The sequence below is a fragment of the Pan troglodytes genome, chromosome X (genome assembly GCF_028858775.2).
Source record: "Pan troglodytes isolate AG18354 chromosome X, NHGRI_mPanTro3-v2.0_pri, whole genome shotgun sequence".
In the NCBI taxonomy this organism is placed as follows: domain Eukaryota; kingdom Metazoa; phylum Chordata; class Mammalia; order Primates; family Hominidae; genus Pan; species Pan troglodytes.
Window position 1 is genome coordinate 33,182,774 of NC_072421.2, and position 21,852 is coordinate 33,204,625.

Here is a 21,852-nt window from a genome sequence, read left to right on the forward strand (position 1 = left end):
TAATATGCTAAAGTGTTGTAAGGCTATATTTAATTAAAATTTTAAATACTGACTTCTTATGGATTTCAATTTTTCATAGATGAATTTATACAATGGAGATTTATATTGGATTTGCTAATTAAGCCTGAAATATGAGCCAAATAGTTTCCAAATATAGATGCATCCCTAGAGAAGTACACAAAAATATTTGTCTGTCAGAAAATAATACCTTCAAATTAAAATATTGTAATATAATATTGTTAAAATGTTTTCCTTTATTAAAAGCTTCCAGATTGTACATACACATACACATATATACACACATACTAGGTACTTTATTATGCATTTATTTTCATTATTTTATTAAAGGAATGCTTTTGTAACACTTACCAGATTTCAAACATCTATCATGTTCCTAGTTAAATTTCATTACCATTATTAGATACAAATGTTACCAATGTTTGTTCTCAAATGTCAAATAATGTATTTTTTTCTTTATGACAAGAGAAAAGGCCAACAGTGAGATTTAACATTAAGAATGCCTAGATTTGACAAACAGTTTTTGTTATACCTCTGTGAATAATTGTATTTCTTGTAAATAAGTCTCTAGTTAAAGGGCTTAACAAAATTTGTTTCTCCCTTAGTACATGTTCCCAATTTTATTATTTAAACATGACTTTTCTTGTAGTTCTTTTAAATGCCATCAGTGATACTGAATTCTTCTGGCTCTTGTCCATGTCAAGTTGGTTTTCAAAAGTGGCTTAGAAAAAACACTGGAGAGCCACTACACTGTTTATTGTAGACCTATGCTATTTTACCCTTTCTTAGAACACATGTAAAATAATACTTAGGAAATAAAGACATGGAATTATGTAAGGCTAGGGAAATTTTTGATTTGATGTTTAAAGGTGAAGAGCAATAATTAATAGAAAGGCAGTATAATAGAAAACAAAAACAAGGTTGGGTATCCTGTAAATTCGATGGGAGAAGCTTTTGTTTTACTTGTCTATTTCTTTTGGCCATAGCATAGACTCAGCTATGGAAAGAACAGGAAAAGAACAGCTGTTACCTATATGTAAAGTTTTGTTTTTTTTTTAACTACTCCTCCGACTTCATTGAATACCCAACAGCTAATTGCCAGTACTTGCAGGTCACACACACACAAACACACACACACACACAAAACACACCCCTAGAAACAACACAGAACGCTGCTCATCATGAATTGGAAGGCAATCTATTGTCCAAAAATGACTTTAAAATTAATATATTTAGATGTTTAATTACAAATATTAAGTAGTTTGTAGTTTATCTAAATAAATGCACACATCAGAAAAGACTAACGAGAAAAAAATTGTAGCAAACATAAAATTTGCAAAGGACGTTAAGAATTCAGAAGGTTCTAGGAATAGAGTTGAGTCTAACATCTAGGAAAGAAGTATCTTAAAAAAGCTGTCTCATGAACAAAAAAATCCCTAGATACTAATGATCATGTGAATTCAAGACATCTGGACAGGAATTGACTTTTTTTCAAATAAAAACTTCAAGTACAGATCAGAAAGTGTTAGGATTTCTTGGGAAATGATGGGGTGGTAGGTAATTTATTTTTTTCACTCTTTTCCTCTATGCCCCATTCTTTCTACCACCTCGACACTGGGCTAGGCTCTATATCCCTTGCTGGCCTGAATGAAATGATCTGGAAAGGACTTTCAATTTTATTTGCAGTGAAATATTCACTTTGCTAAGCCTGGCTGGTCACAGTATTGTCTAGCTTTCCATGAAGATCTATTTACGGTATATAACTTTGTTATAAATTTGCTGAATATTTTAAATAATCTTCCTCAATAGGCTACCCTAGAAAAGCTTTTGATATTCACTGACTTAAATGTGATTGAATATCTTTATTAGTTCTTATATCAGAACACACTGATTTTATCTTTTTGTTAGAAATGAATGTTTATGTTTCTGCCAACTCCTAAGCTACCAAATGGGGGTTCTGAAAGACTGTTTCAATGGAGAGATTTGAAAGGCTATAAAAGCACACTAAATGCTTCTCAATAGCCTGAAGGGGACTCAATAAATACGAAAAGAAACTGTTTTAAAAATAAAGTAGACAATTAATATACTCCTACATATAGAAAAGGACATAGGATGAAATAGATTGACCAAAACTTGTGCATGACTATGAGGAGACAGTAAAACTGTAGTCAAAAGTGTAGCATCTGAAATCAGATTTTCTATGTGTAATTCCTGGAAGCATAAATAACCAATCATGTAACTTTGAGAAAGTCATCAACCACACCAAGCCTCAGCTTCCTAATTTGTAAAACTAAGATAATAAAACTGCCTATTTCTTTATGTAGTTAAGAAGATTGAATAAGGTAAAATTGTTTTGCATTTTGCCTGGAAAACAATATAATTGCAAAAATATTAGCATCTAATTAGTTGAAAGAATTCATATTTAGCCATATTTATATCAAAGATTTGAAACTAAACTGCAATGACCTAACCTACTACTAATCTATTTCACCCTCACCTAATACATTCTGACTATCATCCTTTCTAATAGACATCATAAGTACAGGAAGAGAATGTGATTTTTCAAAAGTCATGAAAAGAAGTGAAGTTACAGCAAAGTTTTAAGGTCTGGAGAAATATACAGTAAGTGTTAAATTCTTAAATAATACCTGAACTTTCAATTTATTTACACTACATTAATAAAAGTAGGTTCGAACTACCTGATCTGATGGTTATCATAGAAAAATTTGCATGGGCAGACATATGTCATGGAGTGAGGACAGTCCCTAATCACGAAATGGTAGCCCTCAATTCTCTTGCCTTTCCTACTCTTTCTACAATCCATGCATGTACCCACCCATACATTCTGCATATATTTACAGAATTAAAATCAGATTAAAAACCAATAACACTGAATAAATAATTATAAAATGCATTTACTGAAAATAATTATTGAAAAAGAAAAGATTATTGGGAGAGAGTTGGGGTGGAATGTTTCAGGCAGAGCACAGAGGAAATGATATGCATTGTGCTGCTAACAGAATATAGTTGTGAAATTCAGTTCCAATGATTATCCTCCTGCCCAGACAGTATTGCCATTCTTATCATAAGCCTATATTCCTGTTTCCCTTATAGTCCCTTTTTCCTCTGTTTTAAAGAACTACAGGAGTAATGGTGATGAATTATTTCATTAAGCATTTTGATTCTGAGTATTTAATGTGTAGCTACCACTACTGCTGACTCTATGTTTGAAGACTCATATGCACTCAGTCTCTGTACCTTCTATCTAGACATTCCCAATCCTGGCAATACAAATGCCACAACATCTTCAAATCTCTTCGTCACTTCTCTGCATCTGCTCTAGCCTCTAGGATCTCAGGTGGAGTCAAGCTTCACTGGAATCTCAAAATGGAGAGAAATGGTCTCAAAGGCAGACAGGTCAAAGTTAAAATCAGAATCTACCAATTAATACGGAAGTTACCTTGAACAACTCCTTAAACTCTTTGAACACATCTATTTGTGTGTAAAATAAAGTATTAATATCCTTCCAGGCCAGACATTTATAAAACATTCTATTCTACAACCACAGTATGTACATTATCCTCATCTGCACATGGATCATTATCAAAAATTGAAAATGTGCTAGGCCACAAGGTGGTTCTTAACACATTTTTTAAAAAATCAAAATGATATCAAGCATCTTCTTGCACCACAGTGGAAAAAAACTAGAAATGAGTACCAAGAAGACTCCTTAAATCTATACAAATACATGGAAATTAAACAACCTGCTCCTGAATGATCTTTGGACAATGAAATCAAGGAAGAAATTAAAACTTTTTGAAACAAATGAAAAGAGACATACAACATACCTCCACCTCTGGGATACAGCAAAAGCAGTCCTAAGATGGAAATTTATAGCATTAACTGCCTACACCAAAAAGATAGAAAGATCTAAAATTAGCAAACTAATATTGTACTTCAATGAACTAGAAAAACAAGAACAAACCGAAACCAAAGCTAGCAGAATATAAGAAATAACAATGATCAGAGCAGGACTAAATGAAACTGAGATAATAAAAGACAAAAAATTAAAAAAATTAGAGAGTTTTCTTTGAAAAGATAAACAAAATTGATAGGCCACTAGCTAGATTAACCAAGAAAAAAAGAGAGGAATCAAATAAGCAAAGTCAGAGATGATAAATGTGACGTTACAACTGATACCATAGAAATACGAAAGATTATCAGACTACTATGGGCATCTCTAGGTACACAAATTAGAAAATCTGGAGGAAATGAATAAATTCCTGGATACATATCAACTCCCAAAATTGAACCACAAGAAGCAAAAATCTTGGACAGACCAATAACAAATAGTGAAACTGAATCAGTAATAAATATCTCCAAATAAAATAAAGCTCAGGACCAGACGTATTCACAGCCGAATTCTACCAGACATGCAGAGAACGGGTACCAATCCTATTGTAACTGTTGCAAAATATCAAACAGGAGGAAATTCTCCCTAATTCATTCTACGAAGCCAGTATCACCATGATACCAAAGGCAGGTAAGGACACAACAAAAAGGAAACCACAGGCCAATATCCCTGATGAACATAGATGCAAAAATCCTCAACAGAATGCAAGCAAACCAAACCCAAAAGCATAACAAAAAGATAATACATGACAATAACCTGAGCTTTATGCCAGATAGGTAGGGATATATGCAGAGCAATATCTGTGATTCACCACATAACACAATATATGTGTTGTGTGGTGCAATATATGCAGAGCAATATATGGAATTCACCACATAAAAAGAATTAAAAACAAAAACAATATGATCATCTCAATAGATGCAGAAAAGGCATTTGATAAAATCCAGCCTCTCCCCAAGATAAAGAACCTCAACAACTAGGTATTGAAAGAACATATCTCAAAATAACAAAAGTCATATATGACAAACCAAGAGCCAACATTGTACTAAACAGGGACATGTTGAGAGCACCCCCCTCCCCCAAGAACTACAACAAGACAAGGATACCCATTTTCACTGCTCCAACTCAACATAGTACTGGAAGTCCTAGCTAGAGCAATCAGGCAAGAGAAAGAAATAAAAGGCATCCAAATTGGGAAAAAGAAAGTCAAACGATTTCCCTTCACTGATGATAGGATTTTACGTCTAGAAAACCCTTAAGACTCCTGTAAAAGGACCCTATATTTGATAAATGACTTCAGTAAAGTTTCAGGATATGAAATCAATGTACAAAATCAGTAGCATTTATATACACCAATAATGATCAAGCTGAGAATCAAATCAAGAACTCAATCTCATTTACAACAACTACAAAAAAAATACCTAGGAACGCCTTTAAACAAAAAAGTGAAAGGTGTCTACAAGGAGAACTACAAAACACCCATGAAATAAATCAGAGATGACACAAACAAATGGAAAAACTTTCCCTGCTCATGGATTGGGAGAATCAATATTGTTAAAATAACCACAATGCTCAAAGCAATCTACAGATTGAACACAGTCCTTATAAATTACCACCATCATTTTTCACAGAATTAGAAAAAGATACTAAAATACATAGAGAATCAGAAAAGAGCCCAAATAGTCAAATCAATGCTAAGCAAGAAGAATAAAGTTGAAGGCATCACATTACCTGACTTCAAATTATACTACAAGGCTACAGTAACCAAAACAGCATGGTACTGGTATAAAAATAGATACATATAGATTGATTTAACCAAATTAAGAACCCAGATATAAAACCACATATCTATGACCAACACATCTTTAACAAAGTAAAAAAATGTATATATACACTGGGGAAAGGACATCCTATTCAGTAAATTGTGCTGTAAATATTGGATAGTCATAAGCAGAAGAATGAAACTGGGTCATAAATCACCATATACAAAAATTAACTCAAAATTTATTAAAGACTTAAAAGTAAGACCTGAAAATATAAAAATCCTAAAAGAAAACCTAGGAAAAACTCTTCTCGACACTGGCCTGGGCAAAGAATTTATGACTAAGTACTCAAAAACAAAAGTAGACAAATGGAACTTAATTTTAAAATCTTCTGAACAGCAAAAACAAACAAACAAAAAAACAAAAAACAACCAACAGAATGAACAGACAACTTATAGAATGGAAAACAATTCCGAACTATACATCTAACAAAAAACTAATATCTAGAATCTAAAAATAACTCAACAAGAAGAAAAATAGATAACCCCATTAAAAAGTAGGCAAAGGACATTAGCAGACATTTTTTAAAAGAAGATAAACAAGTGGCCAACAAACATATGAAAAAATGCTCAACATCACTAATCATGAGAGAAATGCAAATTAAAACCACAAGGAGATATCATCTCACACCAATCAGTATGGCTATTTGTTTTTTTCAATGTCATTTAAAAATTTGTGGATACAGTGTAGGTGTATTAGTGGGGTACATGAGATGTTTTGATACAGGCATGCAAAGTGAAATAATCACATCATGGAGAATTTAGTATCTATCACCTTAAGCATTTGTCCTTTGTCTTACAAGCAATCCAATTATATGCTTTCAGTTATTGTAAAATGTACAAGTTATTACTGACCATAGTTACTGTATGATATGATCAAATATTATGTCTTTTCATTATTTCTAACTGTAATTTTTGTACCCAATAACCATCCCCACCTCCCTTCCACCACCCTTCCCAGTCTCTGATAACCATCCTTCTACTCTCTATTTCCATGACTTCAATTGTTTTAATTTTTAGATCCCACAAATAAGTCAGAACGTATGAGATGTTTGTCTTTCTGTGCCTGGCTTATTTCACTTAACATAACGATCTCTAGTTCCATCCACATTGTTCCAAATGACAGTATCTCATTTTTTTAAACGGATACCTGTCATTAAAAAAGTCAAACAACAGGTGTTGGCAAGGATGTGTAGAAAAGAAAATGTTTATTCACTCTTGGTGGGAATGTAAGTTAATATAAACATTATGTAAAACAGTATGGAGATTTCTCAAAGAACTTAAAACACAACTATTGGATCCTGCAATCCTAGTACCGGGTATATACTCAACAAAAACAACAAAAGGTGTTACATGAAAAAGATACCTGCAGTTGTATGTTTATCATAGCACTATTTACAATAGCAAAGAATCAACCTAAGCATCCATCAGTAAATGATTGGATAAAGAAAATGTGATATGCACATGTATATATGTGTGTATATATGCATATATATATATACACACACACATACATATATATACACACATATACACACACACACCACAGAACACTACACAGCCGTAAGAAAGTACGAAATCCTGTCTTTTGCAGTTACATGAATAGGAACTATAGGCCATTATCCTACGTGAAGTAACTTGGAAACAGAAACCTAAATGCAACATGTTCTCACTTATAAGAAGAAACTAAACAAAGGGTACAAATGGACATCTAGAGTGGAATAATATAAACTGGAATCTACAAAAGATTAAAGGCTGGTAGGGGGGTGAGGAGTGAAAAATTACCTATTGAGTATAGTGTTCGCTATTCAGATTATGGATATACTAAAATCCCAGACTCAACCACTACACGATATATCCATGTAACAAACCTGCACATGCACCCCCTCTATCTATTTTAAAACTTCTTCTAAGACATGTTTATTACTAGAGTTAAATGAGACAATACATTAAATTCAGCTTGTACAGTGCTTAGATTTGGTAGGTGGTGAGGAAATGCTTATTTTCTTTCATTTCTGACGTATTCACATTATCCTTGCATTCTTACACTGAGATTCATGGAAATAGCCCTTTTGAGCATCAGTATTTATTTCTAATAACTTGGTAATCACATTATATTTCCATTATTAAATATCCTCAGTGTGCCAAAACTGTAGACCATTATGTAAAAATAGTTTAGTGCTTTTTTAGTCTTACTAGATATGACTTAGATTTTTAATTGTTAAAGGATACAGTATCATTACTTCCAATGAATAAGAGAGTACTACCAGATGTACCAGTAGAAATCTACTAGTATTAGAAATCTACTAGAAATTCTGTTCATAACAGAAATATTAAACAGGATAGTTCTCCATATTCTTCAGAAAAAGTATCATATTCAACCTTATATTTTAACACGGGATTGGATTTACGGACATGCATTTTGTTATAAGATATGGTCATACATTTGATAAGGAAAATTATTGCCTTAAAATTCATGTTATCATATGTGTCTTAGCTTTCTTGTAAGGTTTCCCTAAAATGCATTTTAAAATGTTTTTTATAATTAGTTTATTTACATTATTAATTTTGTACTACCTATACGAAAGAACTGAAATTGATTGTTACAGTACTGGTTCAGAAAGAGAGAGACATTTTACATGAGACTAACTCAGTAAATGAGAAATAGGGTACTTATTTTTTTCCTTTAAACCCCATTGCAGAGGTCAGTGTCTTCTCATGAGGAAGTATTACAAGAGTAATGAAGTATAATAACTAATGTTAGTGCCTCTAAGGTGACACAGTCTTGATCAGGTATAATTTTCGTAGCTATACTGATATACTGTCAAACAAAGCTGTGACATTCTAAGTAATGTTATTGAATCAATACTCAGTAATTTCTAATAAAGTAAATAATAATCTGATAGCTAGAAATACTTGATTTGTAAAATAAGAATATGGGCATGGATTTTATAATATTATTATTTTCATAATCTATAGCATTACTGTGCAAATATATCCTTGGAATATGATGCTTGTTAATAGAATTCTTATGGGATATTAGATGTCTTCTCAATTAGATTTTAAAAATTGTAACTGAATATCATGCATATACTACTATGTAGACTATAAAAGTGTGATGTTCTTTTTTACATAAACTTCCAATCATTTATGTCAAAATAATACTACCACTCAAACCAATTTCATAGTCAATGGTTTAACACTATTAAGATATTTGAATATGGGAATGCAACAGAGATAGAAGGAAAAAAGTGAAGTCAGAGATTGAAGACACCAGAGATAACATCACCAGGTAAGCCACTTTACAGATGTATTTTTCTACAGCTTTATGAATTTTTTTTTGCTGTATGCCCAACGTTTTAATTGAAATTATCAAACTTTCATGCCCTTGTCAGAAAGTTAGCCATGATGGAGACGGTTTGGATAATAAAACTAGTCAATATAATCAGAACATGTGTTCTAAAAACATTTACTGAGCATCAATTATTGACTAAGCACTCTGAAAACACAAAAGAAATCTGGCTCTCTGGTTATAATACAGTATTTTTTCAGATTATAGTGTTTATCCCCCTTACCATCATAACCATTAAACTTTCATTAAGCACTTATGAGGGCAAAAGACAGGAAATAAAATGAAACTTCATAGCAGAAACAAACAACATGTAATTTTAACCTTGCTAAATATGAGAGTGAGCTTGCTAACCACTAAAAGCACTACTTGATCCTATGGCATTGTCAAACTTAACTGAATCACTTATCCTTCTTCCAACTATTGCATTTCTCTTTTTCACTGCCTATTTTCTTAATTACCAATCTCAAGTCCCAATTGCCCAGTCCCAGAATCTATTACTTTGAGCTTTTTGTTCATTTCCTAAATCTAGTCCTATTGGTTTTGATTTGATATCGAGAATGCTTTTTACCTGTTTACAATTTTTGTTGTCATTGCTTTCATTCAGGCTCTACATACTTTCAGCAATATCCTCTTAACATGTTTTCCGGCCTCCTGTTTCTCTGCTCTTTTATTTATCCTCAAAAAATATCTTCTTAAATATTAAGATAAGTTTTCCTAAATTGCAGCTATTTCTAGTTTAATTTCTCATGAATAATGGTTTCCTATTACTCATAGAACTACTGAAAATGCCTGAGTCTTTTATATAAGACTCATGATCACCCTCCATGATCAGGCTTAAATCCTCCAGCATTCAGTATAGTACAAGATTTCATAAATGATTGGTTTCTGCATTCTTCACAGCACCCATGCGCTATAATGAGTGTTTGTTCAGTGATATGGAATAGAATGCAATGGAATGAAATGAAATGTCAGATCCTTTGGCAGAATTATACCTAAACCTTCTCTGTAACATGAACATCTAGATCATTTTAAAGGTCACCAGATGAGGATATTTCACAATCTTGGCAACCCAAATGTCTGCCTTTAACTAACCTTCAAGAAAAGGATAGGTGACTGAGTTTCTAAGAGGCTACTTAGTTTGTATTAATCAGTATTTCACATATAACCTTCACTGAAGTCAGAATATAATTCACATCGGCAAATTCTTGTAATTTGTAAAGTCTTTATTGATGCTGTCACCAAGGTTATACATCTATGCACAAAAGTCTAAATCTCTCAAAAGAATGGAAAACCTAGCTAGTAAACTCAGCTTTAAACTTCATCCCAGTCTCACTGTGCCAGGAGACAAAAGACTTCACTGTTAAATATTTTCCTTTAGAAAAAAATGCCTCCAAAATGGCAAACTTCTTTACTATTAATGAAAGCTCAAGGCTTTTCCTCCTCAATAGCATCATGCCACTCCTTCGAGGGAAATCCTTTCATTCTTTGTCAACATCACGAATAAATTCTACCCCTTAAGACAAAAAAGACCAGCTAGAATTATATGTGATATATTTTTTCACAGGGGAATGAGAGGTTCGATTTGTTTACTCCCCAGAGAGACTCACTCTTGGGTGCCTCAGAGCTAAAGCAAACCTCTAAATTCTCTCCCCACAGCAATGTCTGTGAAGAATGAGTGGTTTCTCCCAAATGGTGCAGCCAATTGAACTTTTCTTGGTTACCCAGAGTAAAGAGTTTGGCTAGATTTAATAGTAACCACCATATAGGATCAATTGCTTTACCTTACCTAATTGCCAGGTTCAGTAAAAGTGACTTATCTTCCTGACATTTCACAGTGTCTGAATTTCTAGCCTGCCTCATAATAAAATGCTGTTGAAATGAAGATAGCAAAGGATCCTGTCACAGAATATACAGAAGCATATCTGTAATATTCAGTGTACTTGCAAGATTTGCAAACATTTTAATCTTGCCCTCCAGTTGAGAGAGAGAGAGCAGGCGACCTCTGATCTGAGCAGAATTTAAATCAATTCCCAGCAACAAAATCTGTATCTTTTCTTTAATTTTGTCATCTGCAATCATCTTTAAGAAAAAATGGTGATGGCACAAGGATTTAATGTCTATCTACACAAAGCTAAAAATAAATATTATATTAGGTTAGAAGTTTGGTGATGCAGCAGATGGGAGTTGCTTTTGTGGGGACTCTAAGTTTACTGATGTATTTTGTTGTCAGAAGGAGAAATTTCCTTACTTTCAATGATTTACAATTCTTTGGGAAAAAAGCTGCAAAGCGATTCAACGACTATATAAATAAGGCTTTAGTTTGAACTCAGTTACCCAAAGAAGTAATATTTATTTTCTTTTGTTTTATGAAGTGTGGCAAGACTAACAAAACAGTGTTCCTTTAATTCTGTATGTATGCTCCTTTTAGTCTTAACAGACAATATAATGTACATGTTTCAGGTTTAAATAAAGTCAACTCTTTGCTAAATTGTTTGATGTTAAGTCACCTTCTTCTCGCCAAAATTGTTCCCAAGAAACAGAAGAGCATTATCAATTTTCAGGACTTGAATATGAATCTTTCCCTTAATTTTTATAAAAAAAAAATCTGTCCTGAAAAGTGCTCAAATAGTTAAAAGTAGGAGTTGGCCTTACTCTCTGAGCCAGAAAACCAATGCCTTCTGGCCTCTTTATGCCCTTTAAATAAATAAATAATGCCTGGAGGTAAAATGTTACATAATCAACTTGCATATAATCCTGTTGCCTTCTTTTGTTTCACATTTTTTCTTCAAGGCAATTTCATACTCATTAGAAATGGCATACTTTCAAGTAATCAATAATATATTTAAATTTTATGACAATATTTGTCAAACGTTTTCCATTTCATTCACATTATGTCTTTCAGAAAAAACTACAAAACATTTCAGGTACCTGGCAGAATATTAAGATCCTGGATAGCTTGTCTCACCTTAATGAAGAGTCTGTTCAGCGTCCCAAGCTAAGAACTTCCTTCATAGCTGCCCTAGGTTATCCGTACTTGGACAGCTATGCTAACATTCTCCTTCTACTGCTCTTTTGGAGCTCTTCTCCCTGGATTTCGCTTTACACTCCAGGCATCCAGCAGCAGTGTCCTGCCTTCTGATGTTCAGTGTTACTTGGCCTAATCTTGGCCTTTTCTAAAATACTTCAACTTCCAAAAGTATTGGACACATTTAAACTGTGACTGGAAGGAACACTAGAAACAAACTCACTCTTTTATTTCCAAAGTAAAGATACAGAGAACCTGGGACATTAAGTGATTTTTGGAAAATGACAATATAGTTAGTGGTAGAACTGGAGCTCGAATTCTGGCTTCTAGTGGGAGAAGTGTGTCTTGGGTTAGATTCCTCCAAAAACACATCCAGAACAAAAGATTTGTGAACAAATGGTTTATTTGGAGGGTGAACTCATAAGGCATTATGAGAGCATGGGGATGTTCAGGAAGTTACCCTGTGGATACCTGGAGCTCAGTCTTACTGGGGAATCTCTGAAAGACTGTGGAGAATATACCTTAGAAATGTCCCACTATGGGACAAAGATTCTACAGGATTTCTCTATCAACTTTTACTCCTCATTGGCTAACGGCAGCTCTGGTGGCACTAATTCCACTTCCTGTCCACCTTCAAATTGGCTGAAATGCTTCTGCACCAGAAATACCCTCCGGTAGAGAGAAGCCATTGCTGTACATCAACCTTGTCCAATCCATGACCCAGGATGGCTTTCAATGTGGCCCAACACAAATTGGTAAACTTTCTTAAAATATTTTTTCAATTATTTCTTTTAGTTCACCAGCTATCATTAGTGTTAGTATATTTTATGTGTGGCCCAAGACAATTCTTCCAATGTCGCCCAGGGAAACCAACGGGTTGGACACCCCTGGTTTATATAGACACTTTCTGCATGTAACTTCCAGTGTAGGCCAAGGGAAAGAGGGCAGATATAGTGTCAATGAGAGAAGCAAATGTGCCACATAGGAAAAGCGGTACAAGTAATCAAGTAATCACAGTTACAATTTCTACATAATTGCAATACAGTTGATGTTTTTTTCCTGATGGCATAGCAGATGGGGATTACCATAGTTACAGTTCTTCTTAAATGCTAGATCTTAGAGGACTCCTGGGGGTCAGTAATAGTAAGGGCTGGCCCCATTTGTCATTGAAAACTGAAGCTCATTAAACTTAAAAAAAACTCTAGAACTTAGAAATAAATGTATCTTTTATTTGCATGGAAGAACTGTAAAGCTATATATGACTGAATATTATAAAAAGAGAGAATTAAGTTTGACAAAAGGCAGATTTCGGAGGTATGAGGTAAAGGAGCAGATATTCCTATTCAAAGCCATAAATCCAACAACCACAGATCATAAGTAGAGTTGCCAGATAAAATAAAAGACACTCAGCAAAATGTGAATTTCAGATAAACAATGAACAATTTGGGACACACACTAAGAAAATTATTTGTTGTTTATCTGAAATTTACATTTAGGTAGGCTTCTTTTATTTCTGTTTGCTAAATGTGGCAACCCTAATCCTGGGACAATTACAAAGGATCTTGTGTGTGTGTGTTTCCTCATGAATTGAGCAGGAGCCTATTTCAACAATAAAACTCAGAGCTAATTGCAATATTTTATGGCACTTATTAAAATAAAGCACCCTCATAATTTTGGATAAGAAATATTATTGTAGAAGTCTCAATAACAGAAACAAAAAAAAATGCTTTCTGGCAGTGAGGGAGCATAACTGGAAATGTACAAGTAAACTGAAGAAAAAAGATGGAAATATTAACATTTAAAAAATGTCATATTCTATAGAAAAGGAATGCTTCAGACCCTCATTTATCATCAAGCTTGGCCAGCTTCAATTTACTATAAATTGAATGTAAAATTACATTTAAAAAATCGTAGCCTTATTATTTAAATTTGCATTACAAGTAATCCCTATGAAGTCTGTCTTCCAGGAAAGCAAATTTTTAATAAATCACATACCCTGCGTTGTTCTCATCCACAAATATGTTTGATTTCTTTTCCAAATACAAAAAGCCTAGCTATGTTGTATTTTTTAAAAAAACAACAACAAATGTCTTAATCCATTTTGTGCTGCTGTAACAAAAATAACTGAGAATGAGGTAATTTAGGAAGAATGTACCTTTATTTTTTCACAGTTCTCGAGTTTGGGAAATCCAAGATCAAGATGTTAGCATCTGGTGAGGGCCTTTTCACAGAGTTTTCACATCGTGGTGCATGGTGGAGGGTCAAGAGATAGGAGAACACTGTGTGAAGCCTCTTTTATATGGGACTTGATCCTATTCTTAAGGGAGGAGCCCTGATGGATTATTCATCCTTCAATATTCCATCTCCTAATACAATCACCTGAATTTTGGAGGCGACTTATTCAAGCCATTGCAACAAAGATTGCAAAAACAATTAGGTAAAAATAATTTTTAAAATATGGCTGACTTTAAGTTTTAATTCTCTCCCATCAACCATGTCATCTGTGTTACTGTGTATAGGTACTATACACAGAGTTTGCTTTCTAGTAGAAAGTACACAACATGAGATACACCTACCTTATGTTGTTGTACTTGGCGTTTTAGGTCTTCAAGATCAGGTCCAAGAGGCTCTTCCTCCATTTTCCTTGTTCTTTCTTCTGTTTTTGTTAGCCAGTCATTCAACTCTTTCAGTTTCTGATTCTGGAGATCCATTAAAACTCTATGTAAACTGAAAATTTGAAAGAAGCCTATTATTACCTCTTTGAAAGCAACTTATTACTGAACATCACAATGTAAAACAATAGAATTTATAATATATGGAATGTTCGCTTTTGGGGGCATCTATTGGACATTGAGAAGGATGTAAGTAAAGCCCACTATCAGTCACCCCGGAACTATTATTTCTCAGACTTACAATAGTTCACAAATCCTGATTTCTAAAAACTTTCACATAGTCAACTAAACGTGAACATGCTAACTGAAGTGCAAAGCATCTGATAATTGACTTAGTAGTATATTTTGGCAGTTGTTCATTTACATTCTCATTATTTAGTATGTGTGGTGGTTAAAGATGGCCACAAATTCTTTGTCACTCTTCCCTTCAAGAGTTGAGGTCTATTTTCCATCCCTGTGAATATGATCTGGACTTGTGATTTTTTTTTGATCATAGAATGTGGCATAACTGACACCACACCAATTCCAAGTGTAGGCTATAAAAGAACTGGCAGCATTTGTATTTCTTCCTCTCTTGAAGCCTAGATTCCATGCTGTAAAGGAGGCCAGGCTACACTACCGAATCATTAGAGACCATATAGGAGTGATTCTGGAGGATAAAATACTGTATTAGAAGTGAGCTTCCAGCTCAGCGCAGCCCAAGGGGTGACCCCCAGCTATAAAACTAGTAATATGAAAACAACCTGGCTGAGCCCTGCTTATATTCTCGGTCTTCAGATCATGACGCAATTATAAATTGTTTTCACCCATTAAGTTTGGACGTCATTTGATACACAGAAATAGACTAGTGAAAGGGTGCTTTTTCCCCACAAAGATATAGAAAATAGTGGGCTGGGTAATGAATTTAAAGTCCAAAGGCCTAGGTTCACAGCCCAGCGGTAAGCTCTACAATGAGGTTCTTAAACGTTCTGAATTACATTTCCAGCATCAGGGACATGGGATAATGTTTTGCCTATTAATTACACAACTTTATGTTGAGGATGAAAACACATTATTGTTCATTCATTAATTCAACCAAAATTTGAGATGCAAATGAGAAGTGCTAATGGTTATTTTAAAGGAAATACTCTTTATAAACATCATGTTTAAAGCATTTTTCAAAACTATATTCTGAACATTGATCTTATAATTTGAATTAGGAATATATTATTTTGAATACATAATTTTACTCTAAAATCTTTACTGGAAGTTTCCATTAATCATCACATCTAAACACACAACGTGCACACATAGCTGAGAGTGTTTTTTAACAGATTTAATTTTTTGGCTGTTTTAGATTCACAAAAAATTAATGAGATTATAATACAAAGAGTTATCATATAACTTGCACTCAGTCTCCCGTTTTATTAACATCTTATGTTGTTATGGAACATCTCTTACAATTAATGAACCAATATTTGTGCATTGGCTGGAGACTATTATTATATTCTGATTTCCTTAAACTATTTTTTGTATTTCAGTATCTCTCCAAGGATTCCATATTACACTCAATTGTCCTGTTTCCTTAATCTGCTTTTGGCTATGACAGTTTCTCAGAATTTTTCTGGCAGTTTTTAAAAGTGCTGGCCAGGCTGGTATTTTGTAGTATGCCTCTCAGTGGGGATTTGTCTGATTTTTTTTTCTCATAATTAAACTGGGGTTTTTGAAAGACCACAGAGGTAATGGGCCATTTTCATGACATTTTATAAAGCATTATACCCTCAAAGTGACTTATCAATGTTAAATGTGACCACCTGGCTAAAGTAATAGGTGTCATGTTTATCCACTATAAAGTTACTCTTTCCCCCTCTTTTCACACTGTTTTTTAATAAGAAAGTCACTATACACAGCCCCCGTGGAGTGGGGAGTTACATTCCCTCTCCGTGAGGGCAGAGAAGTTACATAAGTTTTTGGAGTTTTTTCTGCATTGGAGATTTGTCTCTATTCCTCCATTTATTTATGAAATTATTTATTTACACAGCATGGACTCATGTATAGTTATTTGATACTTTGGGCTAAATCCAATACTAGTTTTTGCTTTGGATTTTTGCTCAAACAGTTCCAGCTTTGGACATTGGGAAGTCTCTTAGTTGGCTTCTTTGACACATCCCATCAATGTTTTTTGTTTAGAGCGAGACCGTGGAGTTTAGCATGTTCTTACTATCTGGCACTACCAAATGTTCCAGGCTCATTTTCTATATTCCCTTTCCTAGTGTTAGAATCAGCTGTTTCTCCACAGTGTTCTGGTTCCTTTTTTTTTTTTTTTTTTTTTTTAGAATGTTACTGAAACCCAAGATCCTGTTGCTAGGTATGCTCCTTCCTTCTAGGGTGTTGTAGTTTACAAGACCTCTGGGTTGACATAAAGAAGTGGATGTGTGAGTGTGTACTCACCCATAAATACTTCTATATATAATTATCTCATCTGTATTAACCTAATATTAATTTATCCATCTCTCTCCACCTTGTGACTTCTGTTCCTTATCTGTGAACTACCTCTTCAACTTTTTTTTGAACTACCTCTTCAACATTTTGAGTTATAAGAAACTCAAAAGTGATTTCTTTAAACTAGAAGTTGAGATGACCGCTGTTCATGTTTGGCTCCTCATGCTGCTGAATCCAAAGACAGAGAAAGGGGTTACCATACAGAACCTAAGCACAAATGGTCAACTGAGTTCATCCTGTACAATGCGGGGCAAGTAGGACCACATTAGAAAACTATGGGCATTTGCCAGGAGTCTCTTAGTATCCCCATATATGATAGTGTTAACCAATAAAAAAAACAGAAGATACTCGATCAATATGGAAACACTAATAATATGGTTCTTTGGAAGGATGTTTTTTATTTCCCCACTAAAGTCAAAGTCTGCAACTAGAAGAAATTCTGCCATAGTAACCAAGACAGCATTGTATTAGCATAAAAACTGATCAGTGGAACATAATAGGGAACCCAGGAATAAATTCATGCATTTGCATTCAACTGATTTTTGACATGGGTGTCAAGAACACACCGTGAGGACAGGACACCTTCTTCAGCAAATGCTACCAGGAAAAGTAAGAATCTACATGCAGAAGAATGAAATTAGACCCTTATCCCTTGCCACATACAAAAACCAATTTGAAATGGATTGAAAACTTAAATGTAAGACTCAAAACTATCAACCTATTAGTAGAAAACATAGAGGACAAGATTCATCGCAATTATTTGGGCAATAACTTTTGAATATGACTTTAAAAGCACAAGCAACAAAAGCAAAAATAGACTGAGGACTTATACCAAACTAAAAATTTCTGCACAGCAAAAAAATTAAAATTAAAATTAAAAATTAACAGAGTAAAGAGATATCCAATAGAATGAGAAAAATATGTGCAAACTATATATCTGATAGGGGTTCATATAAAAATATATAAGAAATTCAAACAACTCCATAGCAAGAAAACAAATAACCTGATTAAAAATAGGCAAAAGACCAAAATAGACATGTATCATAAAAAGACAAATGGATAACACAGATATGAAAAAATGCTCAACAGCACTAATCATCTGGGAAATGCAAATTACAACCACAATGAGGTATCAGCTTACTTGCAAAGAAATGGGAACACTTATACATTGTTGGTGGGAGTGTAAATTATTTCAGCTATTGTTGAAAACAGTGTGGTGATTCCACAAAGACCTCAAAACAGAACTACCATTGGACCTAGCAATCCTATTATTGTGTATACACTTAAAGGAATATAAATCATTCTAACAAAAAGACACATGCACACATATGTTCCTGGCAGCACTATTCACAATCGCAAAGACAATCAACCTAAATGCTTATCAATGGTAAACTGGATAAAGAAAATGTGGTAAACACATACCATGGAATACTATGCAGCCATGAAAAAGAGTAAGATTATGTTCTTTGCAGAAACATAGATGAAGCTGGAGGCCATTATCCTTAGCAAAATAATGCAGAAACAGAAAACCAAATACTCCACGTTCTCACTTATAAGTGGGAGCTAAATGATGAGAACACATGGGCACATAGAGGGGAACAACAGACATGGGGCCTATTGGAGTTTGGAGGGTGGCAGTAGGAAAGAATTAGGAAAAAATAACTAATGGGTACTAGGCTTATACCTGGTGATGAAATAATGTGTACAATAAACTTCCATGACACAAGTTTACCCATGTAACAAAACTGCACATGTACCCTTGCACCTAAAAGTTAAAATATAATAGTAATTAACGATATCTTTGCCAAAAGAAAAAAGAAGAGATTATCACCTCACTTTTGTTAGCATGGCTACTATCCAAAAGAAAAAAGATAAATGTTGATAACGATTTAGTAAAAAGGCATGTATTACGTACCTGCAAAAGTCAAAAATTACTAATTAAAAAAAAGAAAACCTTTACACACTGTAAATGGGAATGGCAGTCAGTACAGGCATTATGGAAAACAGTATGAAGGCTCCTTGAAATATGAACAACAAAACTACAATATGATACAAAATCCCACTATGAATTACATATACAAAGGAAATGAAATCAGTATGTCAAAGAAATATCTGCACTACCGTTTTTATTGCAGCACTATTCATAGCCAAGATATGGAATCAATCTAAATATCCACCAACATATGAACAGATAAAGAAAATGTGGTATACATATATACAATGGAATACTATTCAGCCATAAAAAAGAATAAAATACTGTCATTTGCAACAACATGGATGAACCTGGAGGATATTATGTTAAGTGAAATAAGCCAGTAAAGAAAGAAAACTACTGCCTAATTTCACTTATATGTGGAATCTAAAAGAGCTGATCCCACAGAAGTAGGGAATGAATAGTGGTTACCAGAGGCTGAGGTGGTTATGGGGAAGGGGGAGGTATGGAGATACTTTTCAAGGGATATATAGTCACAGTTAAAATATTCAAGTGATGTATTTTACAGCATGGTGACTACAGCTAATGAAAATATACTCTTGAAAAATGTAGAGAGAGAGGATGTTAAATATTCTCACCGTAAAAATGATAAATATGTAAGGTAATGCATATGTTAATTAGCTAGATTCAACCGTTCCACAATATATATTTACTCAGAAGCATCACGTTGTACATGATGAATATACAATTTTATCTGTCAATTTAAAGTAGGGTTTAAAAAGCAATGTTTAGAAATTGATAGCATTTAAAACAATAAAATATAAAAGTTGGGTCTGTTGAGTGTGTGTGTGGATGCTGCATACTATTGGCAGGAAAGATAAAACACACTCAAATATGTTTCGCTCAGTAGACTACTTACACATTTATGTAAAGGGTCGGGGGAAAAATAATAAACGATAGTGAAGGAGCCAGGACCTAACAACAAAGACAACTGACCTAGCATCCCTGGAACTGGAAGAAAAAAGGAAGAGAGCTGTTGCCGGAGCTCAGTGAGAGTTAGAGACATGGAAAAAGAGCTGTCCAACAGTAGCTGTAGTTTAAGAGGAACACAATTTCTGCCACTCCACAGTAAGAAACAGAAGAGGAAGAGAAAAGTACCACAATCTCTGTTTTCACCCTCTTGCCAGTGCCTCCCATTGGCTGAAGTACTTTAGCAACCAAAGGCCAAGAGGAACCTGGGTAACAGAAAATCTAGACTTCATCCTCTTTGAACAGAGCAGGAAGGAGAAAAGTGAAATGAATCTGCTAAACAGAGTAACTATCAAAATACTTAAATTAGAATAAGTGTATTTAAAACAAAAGGATACAAAATTCCATCAGCATCTTTATCCTCATACACTAATGCCAGGCTATTTAAACCCCAACATGGAACCTGTATGTAATGTTACATACCACTCACACTCTTCATATGAAATTACAGGGAAACAGGGGAAGTAAACCAGTAAAATAAAATATAAAAGATAACGGCTCCATAGCTGGTCAGAAGTATTGGGTTTGTTACCAGAGCTTTCTTCCAATATGCATTTCATATTCCTTTTGAGAGTGTTTACAATAATTTAGATTGCACTATTTATTGACTTTTAACATTTTAGAGACATATTTACCATGAGGAACATTGCAATCAGAAGTTATGAGAATAAACTTTCATATATCAAACACAAAAAGTAGACATTTTATTTTTATGAGAAACAACAGAGATGAGATATCCATTTAAGTGGAAGCAAAAACTGAAAGTTGCTAGTATTTGAAAGCATCATTTACTTTTTGCTTTTGGACAGACATTTCCTTCAACAAATCTTTACTGAGTTTCATATCTATGCAGGAAACTCATATTTGTTAGGAATGGACAAAATACCTATCTTCAATTTCAAGTAGCTTAGAGACTATTAGAGACATAAATACAAAAATAATTAGAATATAAGAAAACCATTATAATTAGATTTATATACATTCCTGAGGGTGTAAGGAGAGGATACAAATTGACCTGCAGTCATTGGGAACAGTGTCCTCGCAGAACACACAGCCTAAGTGTTGAGACTTGAAAAATTCATTCATTAATTTATGAAATATACAATTATTGAGTACCTGGATACTACGGATGGAGAGGCAAGGAAGACCAACACGGCCCCTTGCTATCTTGGAGTTTATATGGATGGCGGGTGAGGGCCACAGATAATACATATAGCTCAACAGGCCATTAGTTGGTTATAATGTGATCATACTATGAAATGAGAGCAATTGAATTGAGTCTGTAAAGGGGTGGCTTTAGCGCAGTACTGGACAACTCTGAAGACTGAAGTCAGAAGTAGTGAAAAAGAAGGTATAAACTCTTTCTAGACAGAAAGAAAGACCTGTGAAAGGCCCTGTCGCATCACAGAGGAACCGGAAATCCAGTGCAGCTTGATCGCACAAGGTGCAGGATGGTTGTACAGTATCATAGCCTACCTTAATCTGTGGGTCCACAGAGATTTCTTGAGCTCTGCCCCAAATCTGAAATTTGAACGCCCAGTAATCTTTCATGTTCTATCGTGGTTTCATTTTACAAACTTGGACTCAGAGATTGACCAATAAGAAGA

The 21,852-nt window shown here is 34.1% G+C and overlaps 1 protein-coding gene across 14 annotated transcripts in view; it reads right to left on the bottom strand.

The window, feature by feature from the left end:
* Window positions 1-21,852, bottom strand: part of DMD (dystrophin) — a 2,616,526-nt gene that overhangs the window by 1,479,890 nt on the left and 1,114,784 nt on the right. For all 14 annotated transcript variants that reach the window (XM_063804906.1, XM_063804905.1, XM_063804907.1 and 11 more), the window contains one exon: window positions 14,707-14,857. In XM_063804906.1, coding sequence (XP_063660976.1) covers window positions 14,707-14,857 — 151 coding nt within the window. The remainder of the gene's footprint in view (window positions 1-14,706; window positions 14,858-21,852) is intronic.